Source organism: Bos indicus, chromosome 1, assembly GCF_029378745.1.
Source record: "Bos indicus isolate NIAB-ARS_2022 breed Sahiwal x Tharparkar chromosome 1, NIAB-ARS_B.indTharparkar_mat_pri_1.0, whole genome shotgun sequence".
In the NCBI taxonomy this organism is placed as follows: domain Eukaryota; kingdom Metazoa; phylum Chordata; class Mammalia; order Artiodactyla; family Bovidae; genus Bos; species Bos indicus.
The window spans coordinates 4,282,818-4,306,634 of NC_091760.1; the positions used below are offsets into that span (position 1 = coordinate 4,282,818).

The window sequence follows — 23,817 nt, forward strand, 5'->3', positions numbered from 1 at the left end:
GGACCGGGGAGCCTGGTGGGCTGCCGTCTATGGGGTCAAACAGAGTCGGACACGACTGAAGCGAGTTAGCAGCAGCACTGACCTTATTTTAGTCTAGCACTAAAAGTCGGCCCCTACCACCAACAGCAACACTGCCAAGAATTCTGTCTCCATTCAGTTTGCTTGCAAAGCTCCTCCTCAGGAGGGAACAGGCTATTCCAAAAAAAAAAAAAAAAGTTTGCTTTTCATAATTATTTGCAAGGTTAGTTAGTTATGGGGAACAAGCCTCACTTTCAAAGGCAAGTTCACAATTCATGTAGTGATTCAATTCCATTGAATAAAACAGCTATTAAGCAACTACCATATGCAAAGCAAATACAGTGAAAGCACCATCAAGCATTGCTAAAAAACAGTCTCATGCCATCTTAACGTTGATGCTTCTTTCGGGCACCTGAGCAAGAGTTTTTATTGTTTTGGAAATAATAATAACAAGAGCAGCCAACACTTAAAATGCCCCTATTACATACCAAACGCAGTTCCAAGTTCTTTCCGTATAACAACTCATTTCCCTTTATACCAACTATGAGATGAGTATCATGATTATTCCCATTTTACAGAAGAAGAGACTGAGGTTCAGAGTGGTTAAGTAACCAGGCTAGGGTCACATAAGTATATAAAGGTCAGAGCCAGGATGGATTCAGCCTTGCTTGACTTGCACTGCAGCGGTGCGTCTGGCCCAGAGTTGGTGGCCAGCATCACGGCGCGGCCCTTACCTGTGGACCACCCCGGCCCGGTGCAGGTGCTCCACCGCAGAGATGAGCTGCCGGATGTATCTACGGGCTTCTGCCTCCTCCAGCCGCTTCTTCTCGTAGATTTTGTGCATCAGGTTGCCCCCAGGGCACAGCTCCATGACCAGGTAGTAGCTGTTCTCCGTCTCTAAGATATCGAGGAGCTGGGTGATGTTGGGATGGCGGATCATCTGCTGGATCTGTCCCTCTCGACGAAGGTTTTTGGTAACGTAGGTGTCTTTCTTGGCTCGCTTCTTGTCAATGACCTTGATGGCCACCTAAGGAGACACCAGGAACGCGGCTGTTACCAGACACTGCAGGCGAAGTTTACCCCCTTGACTAGCCACAAAACCCTAGGAAGACACATCGCTCCTTCTCCGCACCAGGAGCAAAGTCTGATCTGAAATAGCATCCAGGGAGAAAAGAAAAATGTTACATCAGCAAAGGCCGGAAGAGTCAACCACGAAGGAAGAGAATGTCATTCACTCAGGCCAGCTCGAAGAAGTCTGGAAGGCTCAGTGAAGAGTCAGTGTCAAACCTGGTGTTTTATCCTGCGGAGAAAACACCAAGGTCACCTCCAGCCAAGACCCCTCCCCTCCCACACCCCACCTCGCTCAGATCTCGTAATTGCTCCAGGTTGGGTCCCCCCAGGCCTTCATTTCTGAAACAGCCAAATCTGCCTCCATCTTCAGTTCTGGGGTGTGTTTAGGGAGCTGAGGGGTGCAATGCCCAGGGATTTGGTAGCCCTGCCCTTCCTCCCTACCCTTCTGTGCTCCACACCGGGCCCTCAGGTCTGGCTGCCCCTGGCTTCCAGTGGTCACCTCTTTCCCTCTGAATCACGACGCAGGTACTCTTGGCCCCAAGTCAGGCCCAACCTGTTGCTGCTCCAAAGTCACATCTCCGCTGCCACCTGGATGCCCCTCCTGGGTCACTTCCCCTACAATCAACACGTCACATGTATAGACCCTCCAGCTTTGCAGAAAGGGAAGGAAGGAAGGAGGAAGGGAGGGAAAGGAGAACGGAATAAGGATGGAGGGATGAAGGGGAGAGAAGACTTCTGCCCAAGTCTCCACCTTCCTACCCTTCCTTCGTCGGCTATTGCCAATTCACTTACCCAGCCTTAAAACACAACACTGTTTTGCCCTCTTCTTTTCTTACTTATGTCTTCTCTCCTCTCTAAGGCAACCAGCCATTGACACTTCATCGTCTGCTTGTGCTCACTGCCTCTCTCTCACTTTTCCTTCCTCTCTGTCCCCACGCCAGGCTGCATTCATCTGGGACCTTGCCTCCCAGCGTTCAGATGCCCTGAGTCTGTGTAAGACTCGAGCAACCCAAGCCTCATTCTTCTATGAGGCTGTCAAGCCACTGGGCTGCAGGACAGAAACACTGGACCTTTCATTTCTATTTATTTCTTTTTTTTGTAATTATATTTTGTAACTGCTTCATAATGCATTCAGTGTACAGAAGTGTGATACCGATTAATTAGTAAACAATTAATAGATGATAGATAGACAGATGCTGGGCAAAGACTAAAGACAGGAGAAGAGGGAGCCAAGGATGAGATGGTTGGATGGCATCACCAATTCAAGGGACATGAAGTTGGGTGAACTCCAGGAGATGGTTAAGGACAGGGAAGCCTGGCGTGCTGCAGTCCATGGGGTCCAAAGAGCAGGACACGACTGAGCAACTGAACAACAACAGACAGGCAGATACGTGTTTGTACAAAGGGGCTCAAATGTTCTTTTCTTTTCTTTTTTTTAACACTAATCCTCTATCCTAAGTCCTCCCAGGTCCTGGCAACCACCACTCAAATTGTAACTTTTTAACGGGAGGATAATTGCTTCACACTGTTGTGTCAGTTTCAAATGTTATTTTCTTGACAAGTTTGTGATAAAAATACAAGTCTGGCCACCCCTGCTCTGGACTATGACATCAATGTCCTGCCTCTTTTCCTTGATACTCACCCCGGCCCCTTGAATTCACACTCTGCCCTGCCTTGATGTCCAGAACTCTGATTTCTTGCTTGAAGCTCTTTGGGGGCTCCCTGATGCCCATCGGGCAAGGTCCACAGCCTCAGCCCAGCACTGAAGCTTCTTCTCCTGCCACTGTTCAGCCCAGACTCTGAGCTCCCCAGAGCAGGTCTCCTCACTCCCTGTGACCACACTACTCTCCACCCTCTTTACACCTTCAAATCCTCAGACACTAACTCCAGTCCCACCTTTCTCCCAGAAAGTCTCTTTAACACTCCTATCGTATGCTCCCATCATACCTACCACCTGCGATACCATTTAGAGCACCAATCCCTCCCCTTAACACAGGGACCACTCCCCACTTTGCCACATTACAGTACTTTATAAATGATGAGTGACCAACAGGTTACTAACAAGAAAATCAGTGAACCTTTTTTTTAATCATTGAAGCAAAACTAGCTGAAAATAGCTTAATCTAGCTATAAACAGTTTATCATTTCTTCTAGAACAGTCTTTTTTTAAAAAAAATTTGAGATGTAATTGACATATAACATTGTATTAGTTTTAGGTATGCAACATAAATATTGGGTGTATGTCTCTATTGGGAAGTGTTTACCATAATAAATCAGGTTAACATCCATCACTATAGTTATAAACTTGTGTGTATATGAGACTTTTTATGATCTTCAATATTAGCAGCTTTGCAAACATACAATATGGTATTGCTAACTACTGGAGGAGGAAACGGCCGCCCACTCCAGTCTTCTTGCCTGGAGAATCCCATGAGCTGAGGAGGCTGGCGGGCTACAGTCCACAGGGTCACAAGAGTCAGACACAACTGAGCGACTAACACTTCCTTTCACTTTCATTGCTAACTACAGTCACCAGGCTGCCTGTTACATCCTTCGGATTTATCTTACAACCAGAAGTTTGTACCTTTTGACCACCTTCGCCCATTTTAATGGAGATTATCAGGCCCTTAAACCACAGATATGACCAAGAGCGAGACAATCAGCCACTAGACCAGATAAATCAGAACCTGCAACATCCCAGGGCGACGTGAGGCTGATGCTATCTGCCCACAGAAGTGGGCTGCAGTTTGGTCTACCAGTTCAGTATATACAAAGCCAAGAGCTTTAAAAACTGTATTCATTTGCGACAAAATATATGTATATATGCATAACACATGCACATATATATAAATACACACACAAATATATATCCATCATCTTGTGGGGGCAGAAAGAGGAATGCTGAAAAGTACAATTAGATTCTGTCTGCTCAACTCTATGTTGCAACGTTTTAAAAATTACACCCTTTGGCAGTGGAATTCTTAAAAGTACTGTGAATAAACAACAGTCTGAAAGCCCGGCAGTAATACGATCTGCCTTTCTTAACAGAGCACACAATTATTAGGAGGATAATTTATTTAGCTCTTTCATTGCCTGGAGTAGGTTATATAATGGCCACCCAAAGACATTAAGCCCCCATGCTTAGAACCGTGTGAATGTGACCTTATTTGGAAAAAGTGAAGGATGCTGAAATGAGATTAACCTAGATTATCTGGGTGGCGCTAAAGGTCACCGCAAGTGTCCCCATAAAATAGAGGCAGTGGGAGATTTCACACAAATACACAGAGAAGTCCAAGTGGTGAAGCAGGCAGAGATGGCAGGGATGGAATAATACGGCCACCAGGCACTGGGAGAGGCAAAGGAGGGATCCACCTAGAGCCATCGGAGGGAGCACAGCCTTGTTGACACCTTGACTTTGGTCCAGTGAAATTGACTTTGGACCTCTGGCCTCCACAACTGTGATAGAATAAACTTCTTTTGTTTTAAGTTACCAAGTTTGCGGTAACGCATTACAGCATGTGTGTGCGCGTGCTAAGTCGATTCAGTCATGTCCGACTCTTTGTGACTCTATGGACTGCAGTCCACCAGGCTCCCCTGTCCATGGGATTCTCCAGGCCAGAATACTGGAGTGGGTTGCCATGCCTTCCTCCAGGGGATCTTCCCAACCCAGGGATGGAACCCACGTCTACTAGAGCCACCTGGGAAGCCTGTGCATTACAGCAGCCACAGGAAACTAACACATCAGGGGTCCACTCCACCATCATCTGACATCTTGGTTCCCAAGTTCTACTGATTCTCAAAGTCCCTTTGTGAAAACCCTGAACCCTACGGCAGCCCCGCCTAGAGAAGCTATCCTATAAAGGCCCCTCTCTATTTTTAAACACCTTCACTTGTAAGCATTGCTAAACTTGTAAACTCTGTATTGATAATACTTCTGAAGATGGAATGACATTCTTGATTACACAAAACTGTTTAATCAACTTCGTCTGTAACAACTGAAATGGGGGTGGGGGGATGAATGGGAAATTAAGGAATTGGCAGTGATCAATGATCAGCAAAGGGAGGCATCTAATTTAATTTGACAGTAATCAGAGATTTATAGGCACTAATTCTACCCAGGGGAAGCCCAGTGTGATGATGGGTCTCTAGCTGAAAAGATAAACTGCTTCAGTCAGGACAGTTTTAAACAGTAAAATTAAATCTGCACAGACGGACTGAGGACCCAAGTTGATGGACCAGACTAGAACTCCCAACATGGTCTCTGAGTTTGTGAATGGGCTGTGGGGTGGGGGATGGGAGGTGTTGTCAGGGGAGTTTGTGAGTTTCATCCTGAGCATATGGGGAAAGAAGTTTTGCTGCGAAAGGTCAATAAAACAAAGTCTCCAACTTTCTGATGGCTTCAAGTTGCATAGCCTCCTGAAATTTTACAGAGGAATCTGCTTTCAAGGATTGCCCCCACATTTCCAAGTAAGTAGCAAAGTCTGAGAAATTACTAGAGAGAGGTGAACACACACCAGTGGACCACAGGTGAAACTGATCATTCATCAGCTTCTCATTAACTAAGACACCATACTTATCGCAGTATGGCAACTCCCACCCCATCATCACTCCCAGGCTCCTGCAAAATAAATACATAAATAAATACCTCTCAGTGCATAAAATCAGCAAACTTTTAAATAGCTAAGCTCACACAAAAGAAAAGGAAATATCCCAAGGCAAAAAAAAAAAAAAAAATTTGAATAGATCCAAGATGAGGCGGCAGCAGCTATGGTATAGAGAAACAGAAGATGCAGGGAAGAAGGGGTGATGGCAAGGAAGGAGATCCTCAGAAAGCAAAGGAAGAGGTTGGTCTGTGGGGACAGGAAGCCCGGCTCCCTCCCACACGGGGAAGGAGGAGAAGGAGAAACACGCTTATCCTAATTCCTCCAGAGAGGGGCTAGCTGCGGAAAGGCATTCATGCCTAATGACCCCTGTGACGTCTTAGGAGAAAAATTCCAATGTAGAATTTTACTTAGAATGAGGGATGCACAAAGCGTGTGGCCCCAGTCTCAGCACACACTTCCACAGACCCATGGGTGTGCAAAGATGATGTTCACAAAGCACTCAGTAAAATGTCTGGCACTTAGTAAGAGCTCCTTAAAAAGATGTTCTTATAATCATTACTGCTTTGCTTTCACTGAGGCCACCTGTAGAGGGTGAAGAGCATTCAAAACTTAGTTCAGCCAAGAAAAAAAAAAAAAAGCATCGCCTTGACCTGTCACCTTAGCATATTAAAAAAAAAAAAAAAAAAGAAGCAGCAGCAGCGGCTTGAATCACATTTGAGTGTTTCGAACTCTCTGGAACAGAGCTGCTTTTAAATCCAAAGGCAGTGGTTTAATATTAGTCTACTCTCTCATCTCCTTTAAATATTGACTTCATTCAGATTGCCTACATAGGATCAGACTTAACAGGATTTAAAATAATTCATCCCTTCATCCTGGATCACCCTTCACTGCCTTTAAAATTCATTCCTCTGAAATACATCAAGGATGGGTCACGTATCCAATCTCCAAAATGAAAAGGCAGATGTAAAATGGATCTTCATATGACGGAGAGGAAGGAAAGCACTGATCAAAGACACTAGTCTTTAATATCACAGAAACATGCATATATGCTTCAGCCATTATACAATGTCCAATGTGTTTCTGAACGTTCAGCCTTCCCTTAATCAAAGCACTTTTATTCGTGATGTTTTAAATAATCAGAATGCATGGAGAACAGGAGGCTCTGATCTGAATGAATTTTCTTTTTACGTAAAAATGAGCCAAGAACAGCTTTCTTTCCAGGACATGTTGGTTTCTTAATAAATATACTAGGTTAAACTCGAGTGAATCTTTTCTTCTTTAGCAAACTCTTATTAAGGCACCTAAAATATAGTTGACACTGTTATACACGCCAAGCGTACGCTCTGAAAGAGACATGGATCTTCAGGCCTACTGGTGGCCATAATTCAGATTTTTTAATAGTGATTTAGGATGACCATCTGTCACAGGCTGAATCGTCTCCACCCTTCCCACACCACACCCCCAAATTCATAGCTGAAGCCCTAACCCCTAATATGACTCTATTTGGAGAGAGCTATATGCAGTAAAAAGGTTAAACGGGCCCCAAAAGGTGGGGTTATTGTTGCTGTTCAGTCACTAAGTCACTCACGTTCAACTCTTTGTGATTCCATGGATTACAGCACGCCAGGCTTCCCTGTCCTTCACTGTCCCCCACAGTTTGCTCAAACTCGCATCCCGTTGAGTCAGTGATACCATCCAACCGTCTCATCCTCTGCTGCCCCCTTCTCCTCCTTCCCTCAATCTTTCCCAGCATCAGAATCTTTTCCAATGAGTCACTCTCCACATCAGGTAGCCAAAGTACTGGAACTTCAGCTAAGGGTGGGGACCTGATCTAATTGGACTGGTGTCCATATAAGAAAAGGAAGAGATGCCAGAGACCTCTCTCTCTCTCCACATTTGCACGAAGAAAGGCCATAAGAGGCCACAGCAAGAAGCCGGCCACCTACAAACCAAGGAGGGAAGCCTCATGAGAAAGCAATCCTACGGGCACCTTGATCTGGGACTCAGGACTCCATAAATGTGAGAAGATAAATGTCTGTCACTTAATCCACCCGGTCTGTGATCTTCTGCTGTGGCTACCCGAGCAGACTCATCGACCACCCAAGCATCACACAATCCTACGAGATGCCCTTACCCTGCAGAAGAGCACAACTGTAAGAACCAAGGGTGAGCGTCCATCCTCCAAGGGCTGGGGTCAGGTCTGACAGTTCCTTTCCTGCTGTTTTCCACATGCTGGCAACTCAGAGGGTGGCAGACTATGGCAGCCAGACATGCAGATTCCCAGGCTGGGCGCCTGGACTTCAAAGCCGGCCCCTCCCGCCTGGTGCCTTGGACCGCACTAAGCTTCAGCTTCCTCATTGTTACAGAAAACGGAGGGGCGATCAAAGTGCCTACCTTATGCGGTGGTGAGCCCTGGGAACGTTCCTGGAAGCCCTCAATAAGTGTTAGGGTCTGTGTATTTTGTGTAGGAAGAGTGTGTAGAACCAGAAGCCAGGAAGCCCCCCACCTGGCTCCCACCCCCGCCACTCCCTGAGGTCCTCACCAGGGTCCCCAGGGCGTCCTGACCACCCAGTCTGTGAGGCCACTCTGCCTCCTAGCCTCCTGCTTTTCCTCCTAGCCTGATCTTGCCAAATTGCCGCCGCAGGCCGCCTCCCTCCTCACATTAGCAATGTACTGTCCACTTCCCAGATGCCTACGAGCATCCATTTAATGACCAGTCCCACCACCTACATCCTGCTTACACCTCTTTCCCAAACTTTTTTTTTAAGTTATTCACTTTAAATTGGAGGATAATTACTTTACAATATTTTGCCGCTTTCTGCCATACATCAACGTGAACCCGCCATAGGTAGACCTCTGTGTCCCCATCCCCCCTCCCAGATCCTGAACGCCCCTCCCATCTCCCTCCCCACCCTATCCTCGTGGTTGTCCTAAAGCACTGCCCGGGACATCTCCATGTGAATGGTCCTCTGGCTCCCCAAGGACTTCCCAGGTGGCACAGAGGTAAAGCCTGCAAGTACAGGATACTCCAGGTTCAATCCCTGGGTGGGGAAGATCCCCTGGGGGAGGCAATGGCAACCCACTCCAGTATTCTTGCCTGGAAAATCCAAAGGACAGAGGAGCCCGGCAGGGTACAGTCCATGGGGTTGCAGAGTCAGACACGACTGAGTGACTGACACACACACTGGCTCCCCAAACCCATGGCTTCCCCCTACTCCCCCTGAAGCAGTTCTCTCCACAGGTGTCCCTGAAGCCCAGCCACGCATCCTCCTCCATCCATCACACCCCTAGTCCCACACGTAATTATTCACCAGGACCTCCACCTCTCAAAGTCTCCGCACACCCTCTCCTCCCCCACCCCACTGGCTGCACCACCATCCCCTCTGGAGGTCTCCCACCCCTGCCTGGAATTCCCTCCCACACAGGGCTCTCGGTCAGAGCAACTCCCAACTCCCAACTCCTCTCTCTGACCTCAGATTACAATTTTTTTCTCTGGCCCAGACTGGCTCAAGCCACCCTGCAATTCCCCAGCTGTCACACCCATCACAGACACTCTTAATGGTGGGGCACACCCTCCACTCTCATTTCCAGCAAGGCAGCTGTCTGACCTTCCAGCACTGTGCTTGGTTCATCCAGGGCAAGGACAGGAGGGGAAGAAATAAAAGAAAAAGGTCCCAGCCGCCTGCTACAGTGGCTCATCTCTATGCCTGCCATGGGTAAGCTGGCCACTTGACCAACACCTCCCCTCCACTTTCTCAGCTTCAACACAGGCTGACCAAAGCCCTCCCTTCGACCATGAAAATTACAAAATGTGACGCCACCTGTGCATGTGGTTTCAGCTCGTGTGTGACTGTGATGCAGAAACACTCTTTCCCACTCTTACCCCCTCTCCAAAAGTCTCCAGGTCAGAGACTTCCTTAACCAGCCTAATTAGAGCTGCACCACGCCCTCCACCCTCTACCGTCCATGACAGCAATCCACAACCCCCTTACTCCATTCTGGTTTTCCATTGGTTCCATTAGGGCTTTCCTTCTTCATGGCACAAAGTGCTCCCTGATTTGGGGATTGGTCCTGCTGAACCCTTCTCACCGCTTTTCAAGCCTCCTCCTTTTTGTAGAATAGCTCAAATGGTAAAGAGCCTGCCTGCAATGCAGACGACCCGGGTTCGATCCCTGGGTCGGGAAGATCCCCTGGAGAAGGAAATGGCAACCCACTCCAGGATTCTTGCCTGGAGAATCCCCTGGACAGAGGAGCCTGGCGGGCTACAGTCCACGGAGTTGCAAAGAGTCAGACACGACTGAGTAACTTCACTTTCTTCTAGAGCCCAATCCCCACCGTCACTTCAAACAGAGCTCACTCTTCCACGCCCCATGCCTGGCAGTGTCAGGAACACAGAAGAGGCTCAGGCAACGTGTGCAGGGCCACTGACACAGCCAAGGCTTGTGCAAGGTAAGGAGAGGAGAAGGGAGTGAGGGAGGGAAAGGGAGAAAGGATGGACAGATGGATGCTCCATGCCTCCCCAGTTAACGCGCAAGCCTTGTGGGTTCCTGGACAGAAGGCAGACAGCGGACACGAGATGCTCACACTAGAACAGAGATCAGATGACGCGGAACAAACAGCAGCCGTGGTGGGCCCTCTCAGGGTGAGACAGAGCACAGAGAGAAGTTCAGGATCGCTGCCAGCCTACGGGGGTGGACTGTGGTCCCCTGCTCCACTGGAGGCGCCCAGCCGTCCTGCTGAAGAAAGCGCTCTCTCCCTTCCTGAGAGCCTGGCTGGGAGAAGTCACCAAGGAGAAGGAGAGCTGGAAGGACAGCCATGACCAGCAGTGAAGTGTGCCATCTGGGCACCTGGTGTCCATCGCAGAAGGAGCCTCCTGCTTCCCCCCTGTACCCCCTAAGTCCCTCCCTCCCAGTGTCTGGGCTGTGCCCCTGCCAGGCACCCTTCCCCGCTCCTCACCTTGTCTGAGCCATCTGCATCTTTTCCAGAATAGCTACTCCAGAAGGACAGGGTGTGTGTGCCAAGTTGCCTCTTTGCGACCCTGTGGACCGTATACCACCAGGCTCCTCTGTCCATGGGATTCTCCAGGCAAGAATAGTGGTAGAGTGGGTTGCCATTCCCAACCCAGGGATTGAACCCATGTCTCTGACATCTCCTGCACTGGCAGGTAGACAGATTCTTTACCACTAGCTCCATCTGGGAAGAAAGCCCCCCTAAAGCAAAGACCAACCAGACACACCCAGAATCCCCGTTTCTCCCAGAGAGTCACAGTCCTGAAGGTGCCTGGAGAATGCATCATGCACCTGCCTCCTTCTCTGACCACATCTCCCTGCCGCCCCCTCTCAGCCCCTCTGCTCACCCACAGGCCTCCCTGTAGGTCCTCTGATGAGACAGGGGTATTTCCACCCCGGCCACAGACTCTCACCCTCACCTCCAATCTTGCTGAGGTGGCACCACTCACACAGGCTCCCTGACCCACCTAGTAACAGCCAAACCCTCACTCCGGTCCCCAACATCTCATGGCAAATAGATGGGGAGAAAGAGGAAGCAGTGACAGGTTTTATTTTCTTGGGATCCAGAATCACTGCAGATGGTGACTGCAGCCATGGACTTAAGACACTTGCTCCACTGAAGAAAAGCTACGACAAACCTAGACATCGTATTAAAAAGCAGAGACATCACTTTACCAACAAAGGTCTGTCTAGTCAAAGCTATGGTTTTCCCAGTAGTGATGTATGGATGTGTGAGTTGGACCATAAAGAAGGCTGAGCACTGAGGAATTAATGCTTTCCAATTGTGCCACTGGAGAAGACTCTTGAGAGTCCCTTAGACCACAAGGAGATACAACCAGTCCATTCTAAAGGAAATCAACCCTGAATATTCATTGGAAGGAGTGATGCTGAAGCTGAAGTTCGAATACTTTGGCCACCTGATGCAAAGAGCCCACATGTTGGAAAAGACCCTAATGCTGGGAAAGATTGAGGGCAGGAGGGGAAGTGAGCATGAGAGGATGAGAGGTTGGATGGCATGTCAATGGACATGAGTTTGAGCAAATTCCGGGAGGTAGTGAAGGACAGGGAAGCCTGGCGTGCTGCAGTCCGTGGAGTCACAGAGTCAGGCACGACTGAGCAACTGAACAACAACAAAGCCTCACTCCAGTCTATTCCTCCCCATGGTGCACAGCACCTCTTAAACCCCACAGAACTCATCAACTGAGTGTGGAGTCTGCCTGACCCGTGGTGCTGCAGAAACAGTGCTCTGCCTCCTTTGCTGTCATGCTTTCTGCAACCAGAATATTCTCTGGTTCAAAGACAACACCCAACAAACATTTCTTGGATGAATAAATGAATGATTGAATGAATGAATGAAAGTACAGCTGGAAGGAAAAGATTCTATTTTAACTAGATCAGAACCTGTTATGGACTGAATCGTGTCTCCCTCAAATTCTTATGTTAAAGACTTAACCCCAACGAGACTACTAGGAATGAGTTAAAGGTTAAATGAGGACATAAGGGTGGGGCCCTAATCCAACAGGACTGGTGTCCTTGTAAGAAGAGGAAGAGACACCAGTCATACAGGGTCTGTATGGACACAGCAAGGACACAGCAAGGACACAGCAAGAAGACGGCCATCTGCAAGTTGAGGAGACAGGCCTCAGGAGAAATCTAACCTGCTGACACCTTGACCTTGGGCTTCTAGCCTCCAGAACTATGAGAAGATAAACTTGTCATTTCAACCACCTGGCTGTGCTACTTTGTTACGGCAGCCTGAGCGGACCAATACAGAACCTTCATGCAAGTTATTAGTGATAGGTTGGCTCGCTGTGTAGATCTCATCTTCATCAATGAAATCTAGATGTATAGCCATCTAGACAATGCTGGATGAAGTAAACTGAGCAGACGTTAGCTGGAGGGGATGCCCCAAAATTCAGGAAGAATCGGCATGGGGCTGAGGGATCTGAGGCTCCAGCCCAAGCCTGAATTCAGTGTAAAAGGGCTGAAAACTGTGGTGATTGGCACAACCCAGTAGGAAGTTTTGAAAATAAATTGGTTTCACGCCTTTAATGCATCGGAGTAGAGCGTGAGCCTGTGTGGAGGATACTCATTTAACAGAAAGCAGAAAATATCTTCTGCTGGCTGTATAATTAATTTCAGCATTGCTCTAATTCAAGGAGAAATGATGCTGGACAGCAAACACACAGATCGCGCTCTTTTATGGGGGCCCATTAATTGCTGTAATTTATGTCACACAGCAACACAGCTCTGACCCCTGGCTTCCTGCCAGCCACCCTCCTGGGACTCTACACTAAAATCTGTCTTTGTGGAAATGAGGGGGGAAAGCTTCCTTCCCCAGTTTAAACAACAGAGCTCATTAGGGCTGATCTTGGTGATGAGGGCAGAACCCAGGGTTGGGAGACCCTCCCACCCCCACCTCGGGGAGTTCTGAAACCACCATCACCAGGCTCTCCGAGCCCTGACTCTAGCTCCAACTCAGAAAGCAAGTCACATCCCGACACCCTAGAAACATCCTGCAGGTAGGAATCCAGAAACTGCTTCCTGCAAGGAGGAAAAGTGCAAAACAGAGGATGTCTGAGAGAGCTGGGTAGATGGGCCAGGCTGCCCAAGAAGGGCAGTACTAGTGCAGTTGTTACAATTCCTATAAACCCGTCTACCGTCTACTTAGTTACAGTATGCATGCTTCCTTTGTCGTCAAAATGTATTTATGATCCACAAGGATAAAAGGAAGCCCAAATTCCCTGCCCAATTGGAATTCACCAAAACTCAGAAATCCTAAGGGAAGATGAGGTACAAATTTAAAAAGATGAGGTACAAATTAAAACAGGTAATGCTAGAATCATTTCTCTGGTTTTGGAAAAGCATCAAAAAGCTCCAGCTCAGCAACAGACGACAAGTTTTTTGAGAGCATGTGTAATTCATCTTTGTATTCCCCACAGCGTCTGGCTCTGAAAGCACCAAATATACTACATCAATAAATTCACTGATTAAAAGATTCAATGTCCATTTGTCTCAACTACCCTTTAACTCTGATCCCCCAGCAGCCCCTTCCTGCTCCAATTCTCTTCCAACTAGGCCCAACTTTTTCAATTTGTTTATTTTTAATTGAAGGACAATTGCTTTACAATATTGTGTTGCTGTCTGCAATACATCAACATGAATCAGCCAAAGGTATGTATATAATGGGGCTTCCTAGGTGGCACTAGGGGTAAAAAACCCACCTGCCACTGCAGGAGACATAACAGAGGCGGGTTCGATCCCTGGGTCAGGAAGATCCCCTGGAGGAGGGCATGGCAACCCACTCCAATATCCTTGCCTGGAGAATCCCATGGACAGAGGAGCTTGAAGGGCTATAGTCGGTGGAGTCACAAAGAGTCCAACAGGACTGAAGCGACTTAGCAAGTGAGCAAGCATACATATAATGAATCAGAATGTAACTTGGGGCCAATACAGAGGAAGGCTCAAATTACATCACCTAGAAGCAAATCGATCCGTGGAATCCAAAAGATAATGGGATGGTTAGGCTTGACTACCCTTTGTCAGCCATCACTGTCAATGGGCTGAGAACAGCAACTTCCCGCTGCCCACGGAATACTCTACTCAGACAGCCTGCATCCAACCCTCCCATCACAGCTGCTCCAAGACCACACCCGCCACACTCCTCTTTTGAGAAAATCGCTCCCCTCCTTATTGAGCCCATCATTATCACTACCTACCTGAATATTCATTGGAAGGACTGATACTGAAGCTGAAACTCCAATACTTTGGCCACCTGATGCGAAGAACTGACTCATTGGAAAAGCCCCTGATGCTGGGAAAGATTGAAGGTGGGAGGAGAAGGGGACAAGAGAGGATGAGATGGTTGGATGGCATCACCGACTCAATGGACTCAATTTGAGTAAACATCGGGAGTTGGTGATGGACAGGGAGGCCTGGTGTCCTGCAGTCCATGGGGTCACAAAGAGTCGGACACGTCTGAGTGACTGAACTGAACTGAACTGGCTGAGCACTTGACTCCCTTCCTCCCCCCAAAACCCATCCCCATGGCAAGCAGTCACCCAATCTCATCTGGAAATTTCCTTCCTCCCTACCTCCACTACCCCTGACCCAGTCTCGTAAGGATTCCCTGGGGTTCCCTCAAGTCCCCACCTTCCTCCTTCTCTACCCACTGAGGCATCCCGACTTTTCCCCCCTCAAGTCTTTATTGAATTTGTTACAGTATTGCTTCTGTTTTATGTTTTGGTTTCTCGGCTCTGAGGCAAGGGGGATCTTGGCTCTCTAACCAGGGGTCGAACCTGCACCCCCTGTATCACAAGATACTCTTAACCACTGGACCACCAGGGAAGTCCCCGGGTTTTCTTTCTAAGGACGGTTATGACCATCTTCTGTGCTCAGAGCGTTTAAAAGAAACTCAACTCCTTGAGGAGAAATTAAAATTTGTTCATGACCTGACAGCAGCGCCCCTTACCTACTTTTTCTTTTTTTGAAAAAAAATTTTGCCCAGCTTGAATTCTATCAACTTTCATTTGGCCCGAATGCTGTCAGTCGAATGAAGTCTTCATGCTTTAAATGTTTTCATATAATAGTCGTAGTGAGACACATAGTCCTGAAGATTTCATTTGTTCTTCATTTATTTTTATTTGGATAAAAGACATCTCATATGAAATCAAGCATTATCAAGTACATCATCCAGTGGTATCAAGTGCATTCACTTGTTGTGCAACCATTGCTGCTGCTAAGTCGCTTCAGTCGTTTCCGACTCTGTGCAACCCCGTAGACGGCAGCCCACCTGGCTCCCCCGTCCCCAGGATTCTCCAGGCAAGAGCACTGGAGTGGGTTGCCATTTCCTTCTCCAACGCATGAAAGTGAAAAGTGAAAGTGAAGTCGCTCAGTCGTGTCCGACTCTTCTAGACCCCATGGACTGCAGCCTACCAGGCTCCTCTGTCCGTGGGATTTTCCAGGCAAGAGTACCACCACCCATCTCCAGAATTCTTTCCATCTTGCAGAACCGAAGCTCCTTACTCTTTAAGCAATAGCTCCCCATGACTTCCTCCTCTGGTAAAATCACCTTTCTTTGATTTGTCTTTTTTTTTTTTTTTTTTTTTTGAGATTCCATATGAGTGAGATCAGGCAATATCTGTGTTTCTGTGTCTGGCTTATTTTACTTAGCATCATGTCCTCCAAGTTCATCCACGCTATCACAAATGTCAGGACTTCCTTCCTTCTCGTGCTCAATAATACTGCATCACATATGTGTGCTGCATTTTCTTAATCCATCTGTCCACAGATATTTTTTTCCACGTTGTGAATGATCCTTAGCAAACTGTTTTACATTCTTTTCTTCATACTAAGTCTCTGAAGGCTGCCGTGGATTTTAGACTCCCAGCACATCTCAGCTCACACCAGGCACATTTCCAGGGTTCAACAGGCAGATGTAGCAGGTGGCCAGGGTTGGACAGGCAGTCCCGGTTCCACGGCTTTGACTGAGTCACTTACTCTCTGAGCCCTGGACCCAGCATAGTCTACCTGAGACAGAGCACTCACAGAAAGGTCTGGTGAACGAAGAAAGGAATGAAGAGATGCTTGTGGTCTTTAGATGCACAGTGTGGAGGAGAATGCCAATCACACAGATTCAGAGTGAGAATAAAATCACCCCTTTTGGAGCCAAACCAAGGTTGAGGTCTAGAACTGAGAAACCCCATGCAAGAAACTTAACTTCAATAAACCTCGAATTGTTGATCCGTCAACTGGGGGGTGATAGTGGCCAGGATACACCGCATACAAGGGTTGGCATATAATGACCGTTCCCTAGTTGCAGCTAAAACTGAGCAAACAATAGTGACAGCACAGTGGGGAAAGGACATGAGTGCAGTAATCAATCACACCATGATTACACGCCAGGGAAGCCTGGCGTGCTGCAGTCCGTGGGTTCGCAGAAACACAACAGCAACAATCGCACCACGCTTATACGGAGGGGAAGAAAGGGAAAAAGGAAGCCAGGACCACAGTAAAGAGGCAGGGAGTAAAGTAGGAAGCAAGGGAGAGAGGAAGGGATGAAAGGAAAGAAGGAAGGACTGCAAGGGGAGAGGTGGTGTCTCATGGAAACCTTCAAGAAGAGAGATGACCTGCTCAAAGTGGAAAAGTTCACCAGCCCCAGAAAATTGGAGAGGGGGGTGCAGGGGAAGATGTGGTGGTTCCAGAAAAAGAAACAATAATAGTTGTGCACCCACCAACCCAAGGAATCCCTCCCAGCCCTCCCGCCTCCAGCCCCGCGGACGGCTGCTGCCCCTTCCCACGAGGGCCTCAGTCCGCGTCTGCTGACCGGTTCCCAGCGCCACCTGCACACAAGGCTGCCTTCCTCTCTGCATAAATCACGTGTTAAATATCAGGGCTGGCCCCAGCGCCCATGCTCCTTGGAAAGAGAAAAACTAGGTCTTCCTTCCCCGCTCGTGCTCTGATTTATACGCCTCCATTTATGGTGTCAGTCGGCGTGAAAGCAGAATTTGTGTTCCTGCAATGACACCATAAATCCTCCCAGCTTCCCCTCCACTTGCTGGGAATCCTGAAAGCTCCGCTTCCGCTGACAGCAGATAAAGGCTCTTAGGGCCAGCCAGAAATTCACAAGCAGGTAACAAAAGGGCTGGATGGGCGGTATGCGCATGTTTGCAGGCACTTGGGCGCAGGGCGCGGGCTGCAAAGAATAGCGCCTGGGTGAGACCAGAATGCTCTAGGACTTCTTTTTAATACAGGCTGTTCTTTCCATCGTCTGAATTAACATCTCCCAGTGTATTCGTTTGCAAGGGCTGCCATAACAAACAACATCAGATGGGGCGGCTTCAACAACAGAAATTTATTTTCATCCACAGAGGACTGGATAAAGAAGATATGCTACATATACAGTGGAATATTACTCAGCCATAAAAAGGAAGGAAATAATGTCATTTGCAGCAACACAGATGGACCTAGAGATTATCTAAGTGAAGTAAATCAGAAAGACAAATACCACATGATAAGACTTAAAAGTGGAATCTTAAAAATGATGCAAATGAACAAACTCACAGATTCAGAACACAAACAAGCTTACCCAAGGGGGAAGGTGGGAGAGAGGGATAAATTAAGAGCTCTCTTGTCATTTTTTTTTTTTAGCTGCCTTTAGTGATACACAAAGTTTAGGAAACACCAGATAACTACATTCTCTACTCCATACCATTTGTCCCTTTAAAGTTTAGCAAAAAATAAAGAGACAGAAAAGGGATGTGAGGATGGATTCCTAACGATTTCCTGAAACGAATCCTGGTTGAAAATTCCCAGGATTTCAATATGTACATGTAAAAATCTAGTCCTCTGTGGTGAATAGTCACAATCATGTTAGACAGAGAGCTGTAATTAATTGCTCAGCCTGGGTGGGGAGCGGGGGTAGGGGTGGGGGCAGGGGTGGGGTACGGGTAGAGATGGTTCTAGGAAGGAACTGAATTGGGTTTTGGCTCCATCCTCCTTAAAGAGGTCTTTAAAACTCTGTGCTGTGCTAAGTCACTTCAGCTGTGTCCAACTCTTTGCGACCCTATGGACTGTAGCTTGCCAACCTCCTCTATCCATAGAATTCTCCAGGCAAGAATACTGGAGTGGGTTGTCGTGACCTCCACCAGGGCATCTTCCTGACCCAGGGACCGAACCCACACCTCCTGTATCGCCTGCATCTCCTGCATTGGCAGGTAGGTTCCTTACCACTAGTGCCACCCGGGAAGCCCTAAAACTCTTTCAGTAACTGTCTGATGAGAAATTCACACCTATCCCCAAAGAGGTTATTCTTCCATTGGTATCATTTTGTTTTCTTAAATGGTATCAAGGTCCTAAGAGTAACATTATCTAAATCAGCTATCCAAAAAAAGAAGAAACCATTTTTAATCAATATTATGTGGAGAAGGCAGTGGCAACCCACTCCAGTACTCTTGCCTGGAAAATCTCATGGACAGAGGAGCCCCGTAGGCTGCAGTCCCTGGGGTCACTGTGAGTCGGACATGACTGAGCACCTTCGCTTTCACTTTTCACTTTCATGCATTACAGAAGGAAATGGCAGCCCACTCCAGTGTTCTTGCCTGGAGAATCCCAGGGACAGCGGAGCCTGGTGGGCTGCCGTCTATGGAGTCGCACAGAGTCGGACACGACTAAAGCAACTCAGCAGCAGCAGCAGCATTCATCCCATTAGATACAATCTGATAATTTTAGAAAGACTTAACCTCAAATATTTCTTTTTTCTCTAAAATCTTGCTCATCTTGTCAAAGTATTAATACATTTTTCAAAGCACAAGCCCTCCTAAAATGTGACCATTTAAGAAGGGAGTGGGAGTTTAGTTCTGTTTCTACTGATGACAGGAGGTAAATTTTACTTTCAAGGAGTTTTGGGATTTACTGAGGGTGACATTGACAATGTGGCCATGCCAGACTGGAATGAAATTATCCCAGTTCTATCCAGGACACCATTGTTCACAATTCTTTTAAAATTTAGACTTTTTTATTCATCATTTACTCAATGGCCTGCAGCAGAGGTGAATTTTTTGGGCAAGAGTGAACTAATGTGGGGACGTCCCTGGTGGTCCAGTGGTTAAGAATCCACTTTCCACTGCAAGGGACATGGGTTCAATCCCTGCTTGGAGAACTAAGATCCCACAGCCTCAGGCACCTAAGCCCAGGAGCCGCAGCTAGCGAGCCCTCTCACTGCAAGGAGAAAAAAGTCCGAGTGCCGCAACCAAGACCCAGTGCAGCCAGAATCATAATAATAAACTAATCTGTTTGGCCAAGAGTTAAAATTATTTTTCAGCTTAAACAATTATTTTCCAACGAGGTATTATCTGTACCCAGCAAACATTTTTTGTTATTCCAATGGCAGAACAGTAACTAATGAAACAACGCGGAATATGCACACACAGCAACATAAATATTTATACAGTCAAGTTCAATAAAAAGAGTCATTTCAAGAGAACAGACGATCACCGACTTCAAAAGGATGTTTCTCACTTAAAAAGAAAGTGATCACTAAGGAAACACATTTTAAATTCTGAGGTTTTTTTTTGTGGGGGTGGAGGTGTGCCTGTGATGGGAGTTATTACTCAGTTTGATTTCCTCTGGTACTGGGTCTTGTACTGTGAATTTGGGTCAAGTACTAGTTATCTCTTTCTTCCATTAAAATTAATGGCACTTTGTTATGTCAAAATCAGAATGGAAAGATTTTAATAGCGTTTTTCATAGAAGACAAGATTCCTGGTTGCAACCTCACCCCTCCCTCTCCACCAAAAGAAAAAAATAGATACTTTGATCATTATCATACTTTTTAAAATGGATCAGTAGTGATAATACCATTATATTGAACGTATTTTTTATCATTACATAAAGAAAAGATTCATAGTATGAACAGTATTAAAAATTCATGTTGTAATTAGGATTGGGTCTCCATGGTCCAGATAAATCGATCAATCAGTGTAGGCAGCTGTCTCAATAACTGAAGCTACACAAATATTTGAACTAGCTGGGGAGCCATTCGATGATGTAAATTGTCCAGTTTAGTTGTCCATAAGCATAAGATTAATGAGCTATTGGGCAATCGCCATTTCTTCATTAACTGCATAGTGTGGAAACAAATTAAAAGACCACAGCCACCAAACCATGGAAAGTTCAAACTGGGGCTAGTCCTACGTGTTAGGCACTTGCCAAGCAAGAAGCTGCAAGACGTTTCACATGCATTGTCTCATGCAACTCCCACAGATTCTACTATTTTCCCTTTTTTTTTGGCCTCGCCACAGCATGTGGGATTTTAGTTTCCTGATCAGGGATCAAACCTGGGCCCCCTGCAGTGGAAGCACAGGTCTTAGTCACGGGACTGCCAGGGAAGTCTCTGTTTTCTCTTTTTACCAGAGTGGAAACTTGGTCTATACACAGTCCCACCGGCAGCCCAGCTGGGATGAGGCACAGCCTGAATTTGACTCTCAACCCACAGCTAACCTGCTTCTTGCCATGTGGAGGGGCCACTGGATCTGGGTTGAAGCCCAAGCTGTCTTACCCAATGGGTTATTAGATCATTATAAAACAGCTAAATCAGGTAACTCGATGCAACCAAGAAAAATGAAAACAAGTTATCTTAAAGCCTAAATCCTAAATCTCTACATTATGCCACCGCCTAATGAAACAATCCTATGCCATCTGTCCTAACAAACAGGAAGGGGTTCGACCACATGCGTGATCAGAACCTGGTGAACAGCGGAAGCAGTGGTACAGGTAGGACAGTGTAAACAGAAAAGTGCAAGTCGTAAGTGTAAACATTAGCTGAACACGGACATGACTGATGCTAGAATCTTAATGCTGACATCTCTGAAGCTCCCTCAGACAGGGCCTTCCCATTCCTGCTGACCTCTGCCTGGATCCGCAGGCCTGGTGGGTCCCTCTGGCCATGAGCCTGAGCCCACCCCCCACACCCGCATGGGAGAACTGCTTGCAATGCACCCACAGCCGGGTGTATAGGCCAGAGTTATCTCCCAGGGGCTAGAGGGAAGCAGAGGTTTCCCAGGTGGCAGTAGTGGTAAAGAACCTGCCTGTCAATACAGGAGCTGTAAGACACACAGGTTCAATCCCAAGGTCAGGAAGATCCCCTGGAGGAGGAAATGGCAATCCACTCTAGTATCCTTGCTTTAAAAACTCCATGGACAGAGGAGCCTCTCGGGCTACAGTCCATAGAATCACACAGAGGTGGACACGACTGAAGCAACTTAGCACATAAAGGTGAGCAGAGTGGATGGGAATGGTCAGCCCCTTCTCCTCACCTCCTTCATCTCTCAGGGTGCCTCCCTCCGAATTCATTGCTTTACCCAAGTCAACCTAGCAGACACACTCCAGGCTCTACAGGTTCTTATGGGTTGAAATGTGCCCCCAAAACATTTATGTAAATGCCAGCCCCTCAGTGGGCTTCCCTGGTGGCTCAGACAGTAAAGAATCCGCCTGTGATGTGAGAGACCTAGGTTCGATTCCTGGGTTGGGGAGATCCCCTGGAGGAGGAAATGGCAACCCACCCCAGTATTCTTGCCTGGAGATTCCCCATGGGCAGTGGAGCCTGGCGGGCTATGGTCCATGGGGTCACAAAGAGTTGGACAGGACTGAGCTACTAAGCAGCTTACCCCTCAGTATCTTATAATGTAACCATCTTTGAAATAAAGTCTCAGCGGATGTAATTAAAGATGAGATCACTGCTCGTGTGCTAAGTTGCTTCAGTCCTATCCGACTCTTTGTGACCCCCATGGACTGTAGCCCGCCAGGCTCTGTCCATGGGATTCTCCAGGCAAGAATACTGGAGTAGGTTGCCATTCCCTTCTCCAGGGGATCTTCCTGACCCAGGGATCGAACCCCTATCTCTTAAGTCTCCTGAATTAGCAGGTGGGTTCTTTACCACTAGCACCACCTGGAAAGCCCACGATGAGGTCACTGCTGGTGCTGCTAAGTCATTTCAGTCGTGTCTGAATCCTTCCCAACCACTCCACATCCGGCCCAACAGGAAGTTAAAAATAAACCACTGTAAACTGGTGGCCGACTCTGGATAAAGGCTTACTTCCAGAGTACTGATTAACTGAGGTCTCACACAGGGCTTGGCAGAATCCCACTGTCTGAAGGAAACCTCTGGACGGTCACAAAGCCTCAGAAGGGCAGCCAGAGCCCCCACAGGAAGACCTTGAGTCTCCCGAGCTGCCAAGTCCCGCCATGCATGAAACATCAGGAGAGGCACAGAGGAGTCTTTATGTCCAGTCACTAAAACCTGGTTCTTGGCTTCAGAACCCAGACGAGTTCTGGGGTCAGACGGAAAAGAATCTGCTTACAAGATTCTTTCTTGCAAGGAGACCTGGGTTTGATCCCTGGGTCAGGAAGACTTCCTGGAGAAGGAAATGGAAACCCACTCCACTATTCTTGCCTGGGAAATCCCATGGACAGAGGAGCCTGTTGGGCTACAGTCCACAGGGTCGCAAAGAGTCAGATAGGACTGAAGCAACTTAGCATCCATGCGTGGTGGTCCAGTAGATACAAATCCGCCTGCCAATGCAGGGGACACAGGTTCAATGCCTGATCCAGGAAGATCCCACATTCCTCAGAGCAGCTAAACCCATGAACCTCAACCACTGAGTCCAAGCTCTAGAGTCCATGCTTTGCAGTGAGAGAAGCCACTGGCATGCAACTACAGAGTAGCCGCCACAACTAGAGAAATCCAGCTTGCACCAATGAAGACACAGCACAGTCAAAACATAAAATAAAAGAAATTAATTAAAAATGTATTTTTTAAAAAAAGATAAGTTGAAATCTTAACCCTGAACCTCATAGTGGGGCCTTGCTCAGAAACAGGGTCATTGCGGGTGTAATTAGTTAAGACAAGGTGAGGTCCTACAGGAATAGGCAGGGTCCCTCATCCACTGTGGCTCGTGTCCTTATAGGAAGAGAAGGGACACAGGGAGAACACTGTGAAAACAGAAAGAGAGATGGGGTGATGTGGCTACAAGCCAAGAAATACCAGAGACTGCTGCCAATCCACCAGAAGCTGGAAGAAATTGCTAGTCACTCAGTCGTGTCCAACCCTTTGCAAATCCGACCCATCGACTGCAGCCCACCAGGCTCCTCTGTCCATGGGATTCTCCGGGCAAAAATACTGGAATGGGTGGCCATTCCCTTCTCCAGGGGATCTTTCCAACCCAAGGATTGAACCCAGTCTTCTACATTGCAGGCAAATCCTTTACCATCTGAGCCACCGGGGAAGCCCAGTGAAGCTGGGAGAGGGGCAAGGAAAAGCTCCCCTCCAGGTTTCACAGGGAGACAGGCCCTGCCGACAATTGATTTCGGAATCTTTAAGTCTCCAGGACCATTAGACAACACAATTCCTGTTGTTTGAGACCACCCTGTTTGTGGCGCGGGCCCAGGAAACAAATACAAATGTGGAAACCGAAGATGTGAGTAGGGTTAGTTCATCAGGAAATCTCAGCTAGCCCTAAAGTCACTTCCTCTGTAGCGCTAAGTACGGAATCAGCATTCTCCTGGGATAGGCCTATCACAACAGCGGAAGAGGGTGATAACTGACAATCACTGAAACT

At 47.5% G+C, this 23,817-nt stretch overlaps 1 protein-coding gene across 1 annotated transcript in view; it reads right to left on the minus strand.

The window, feature by feature from the left end:
* HUNK (hormonally up-regulated Neu-associated kinase) overlaps window positions 1–23,817 on the minus strand; it is a 131,016-nt gene that overhangs the window by 83,624 nt on the left and 23,575 nt on the right. The window contains exon 2 of the mRNA XM_070785786.1: window positions 753–1,045. Coding sequence (XP_070641887.1) covers window positions 753–1,045 — 293 coding nt within the window. The remainder of the gene's footprint in view (window positions 1–752; window positions 1,046–23,817) is intronic.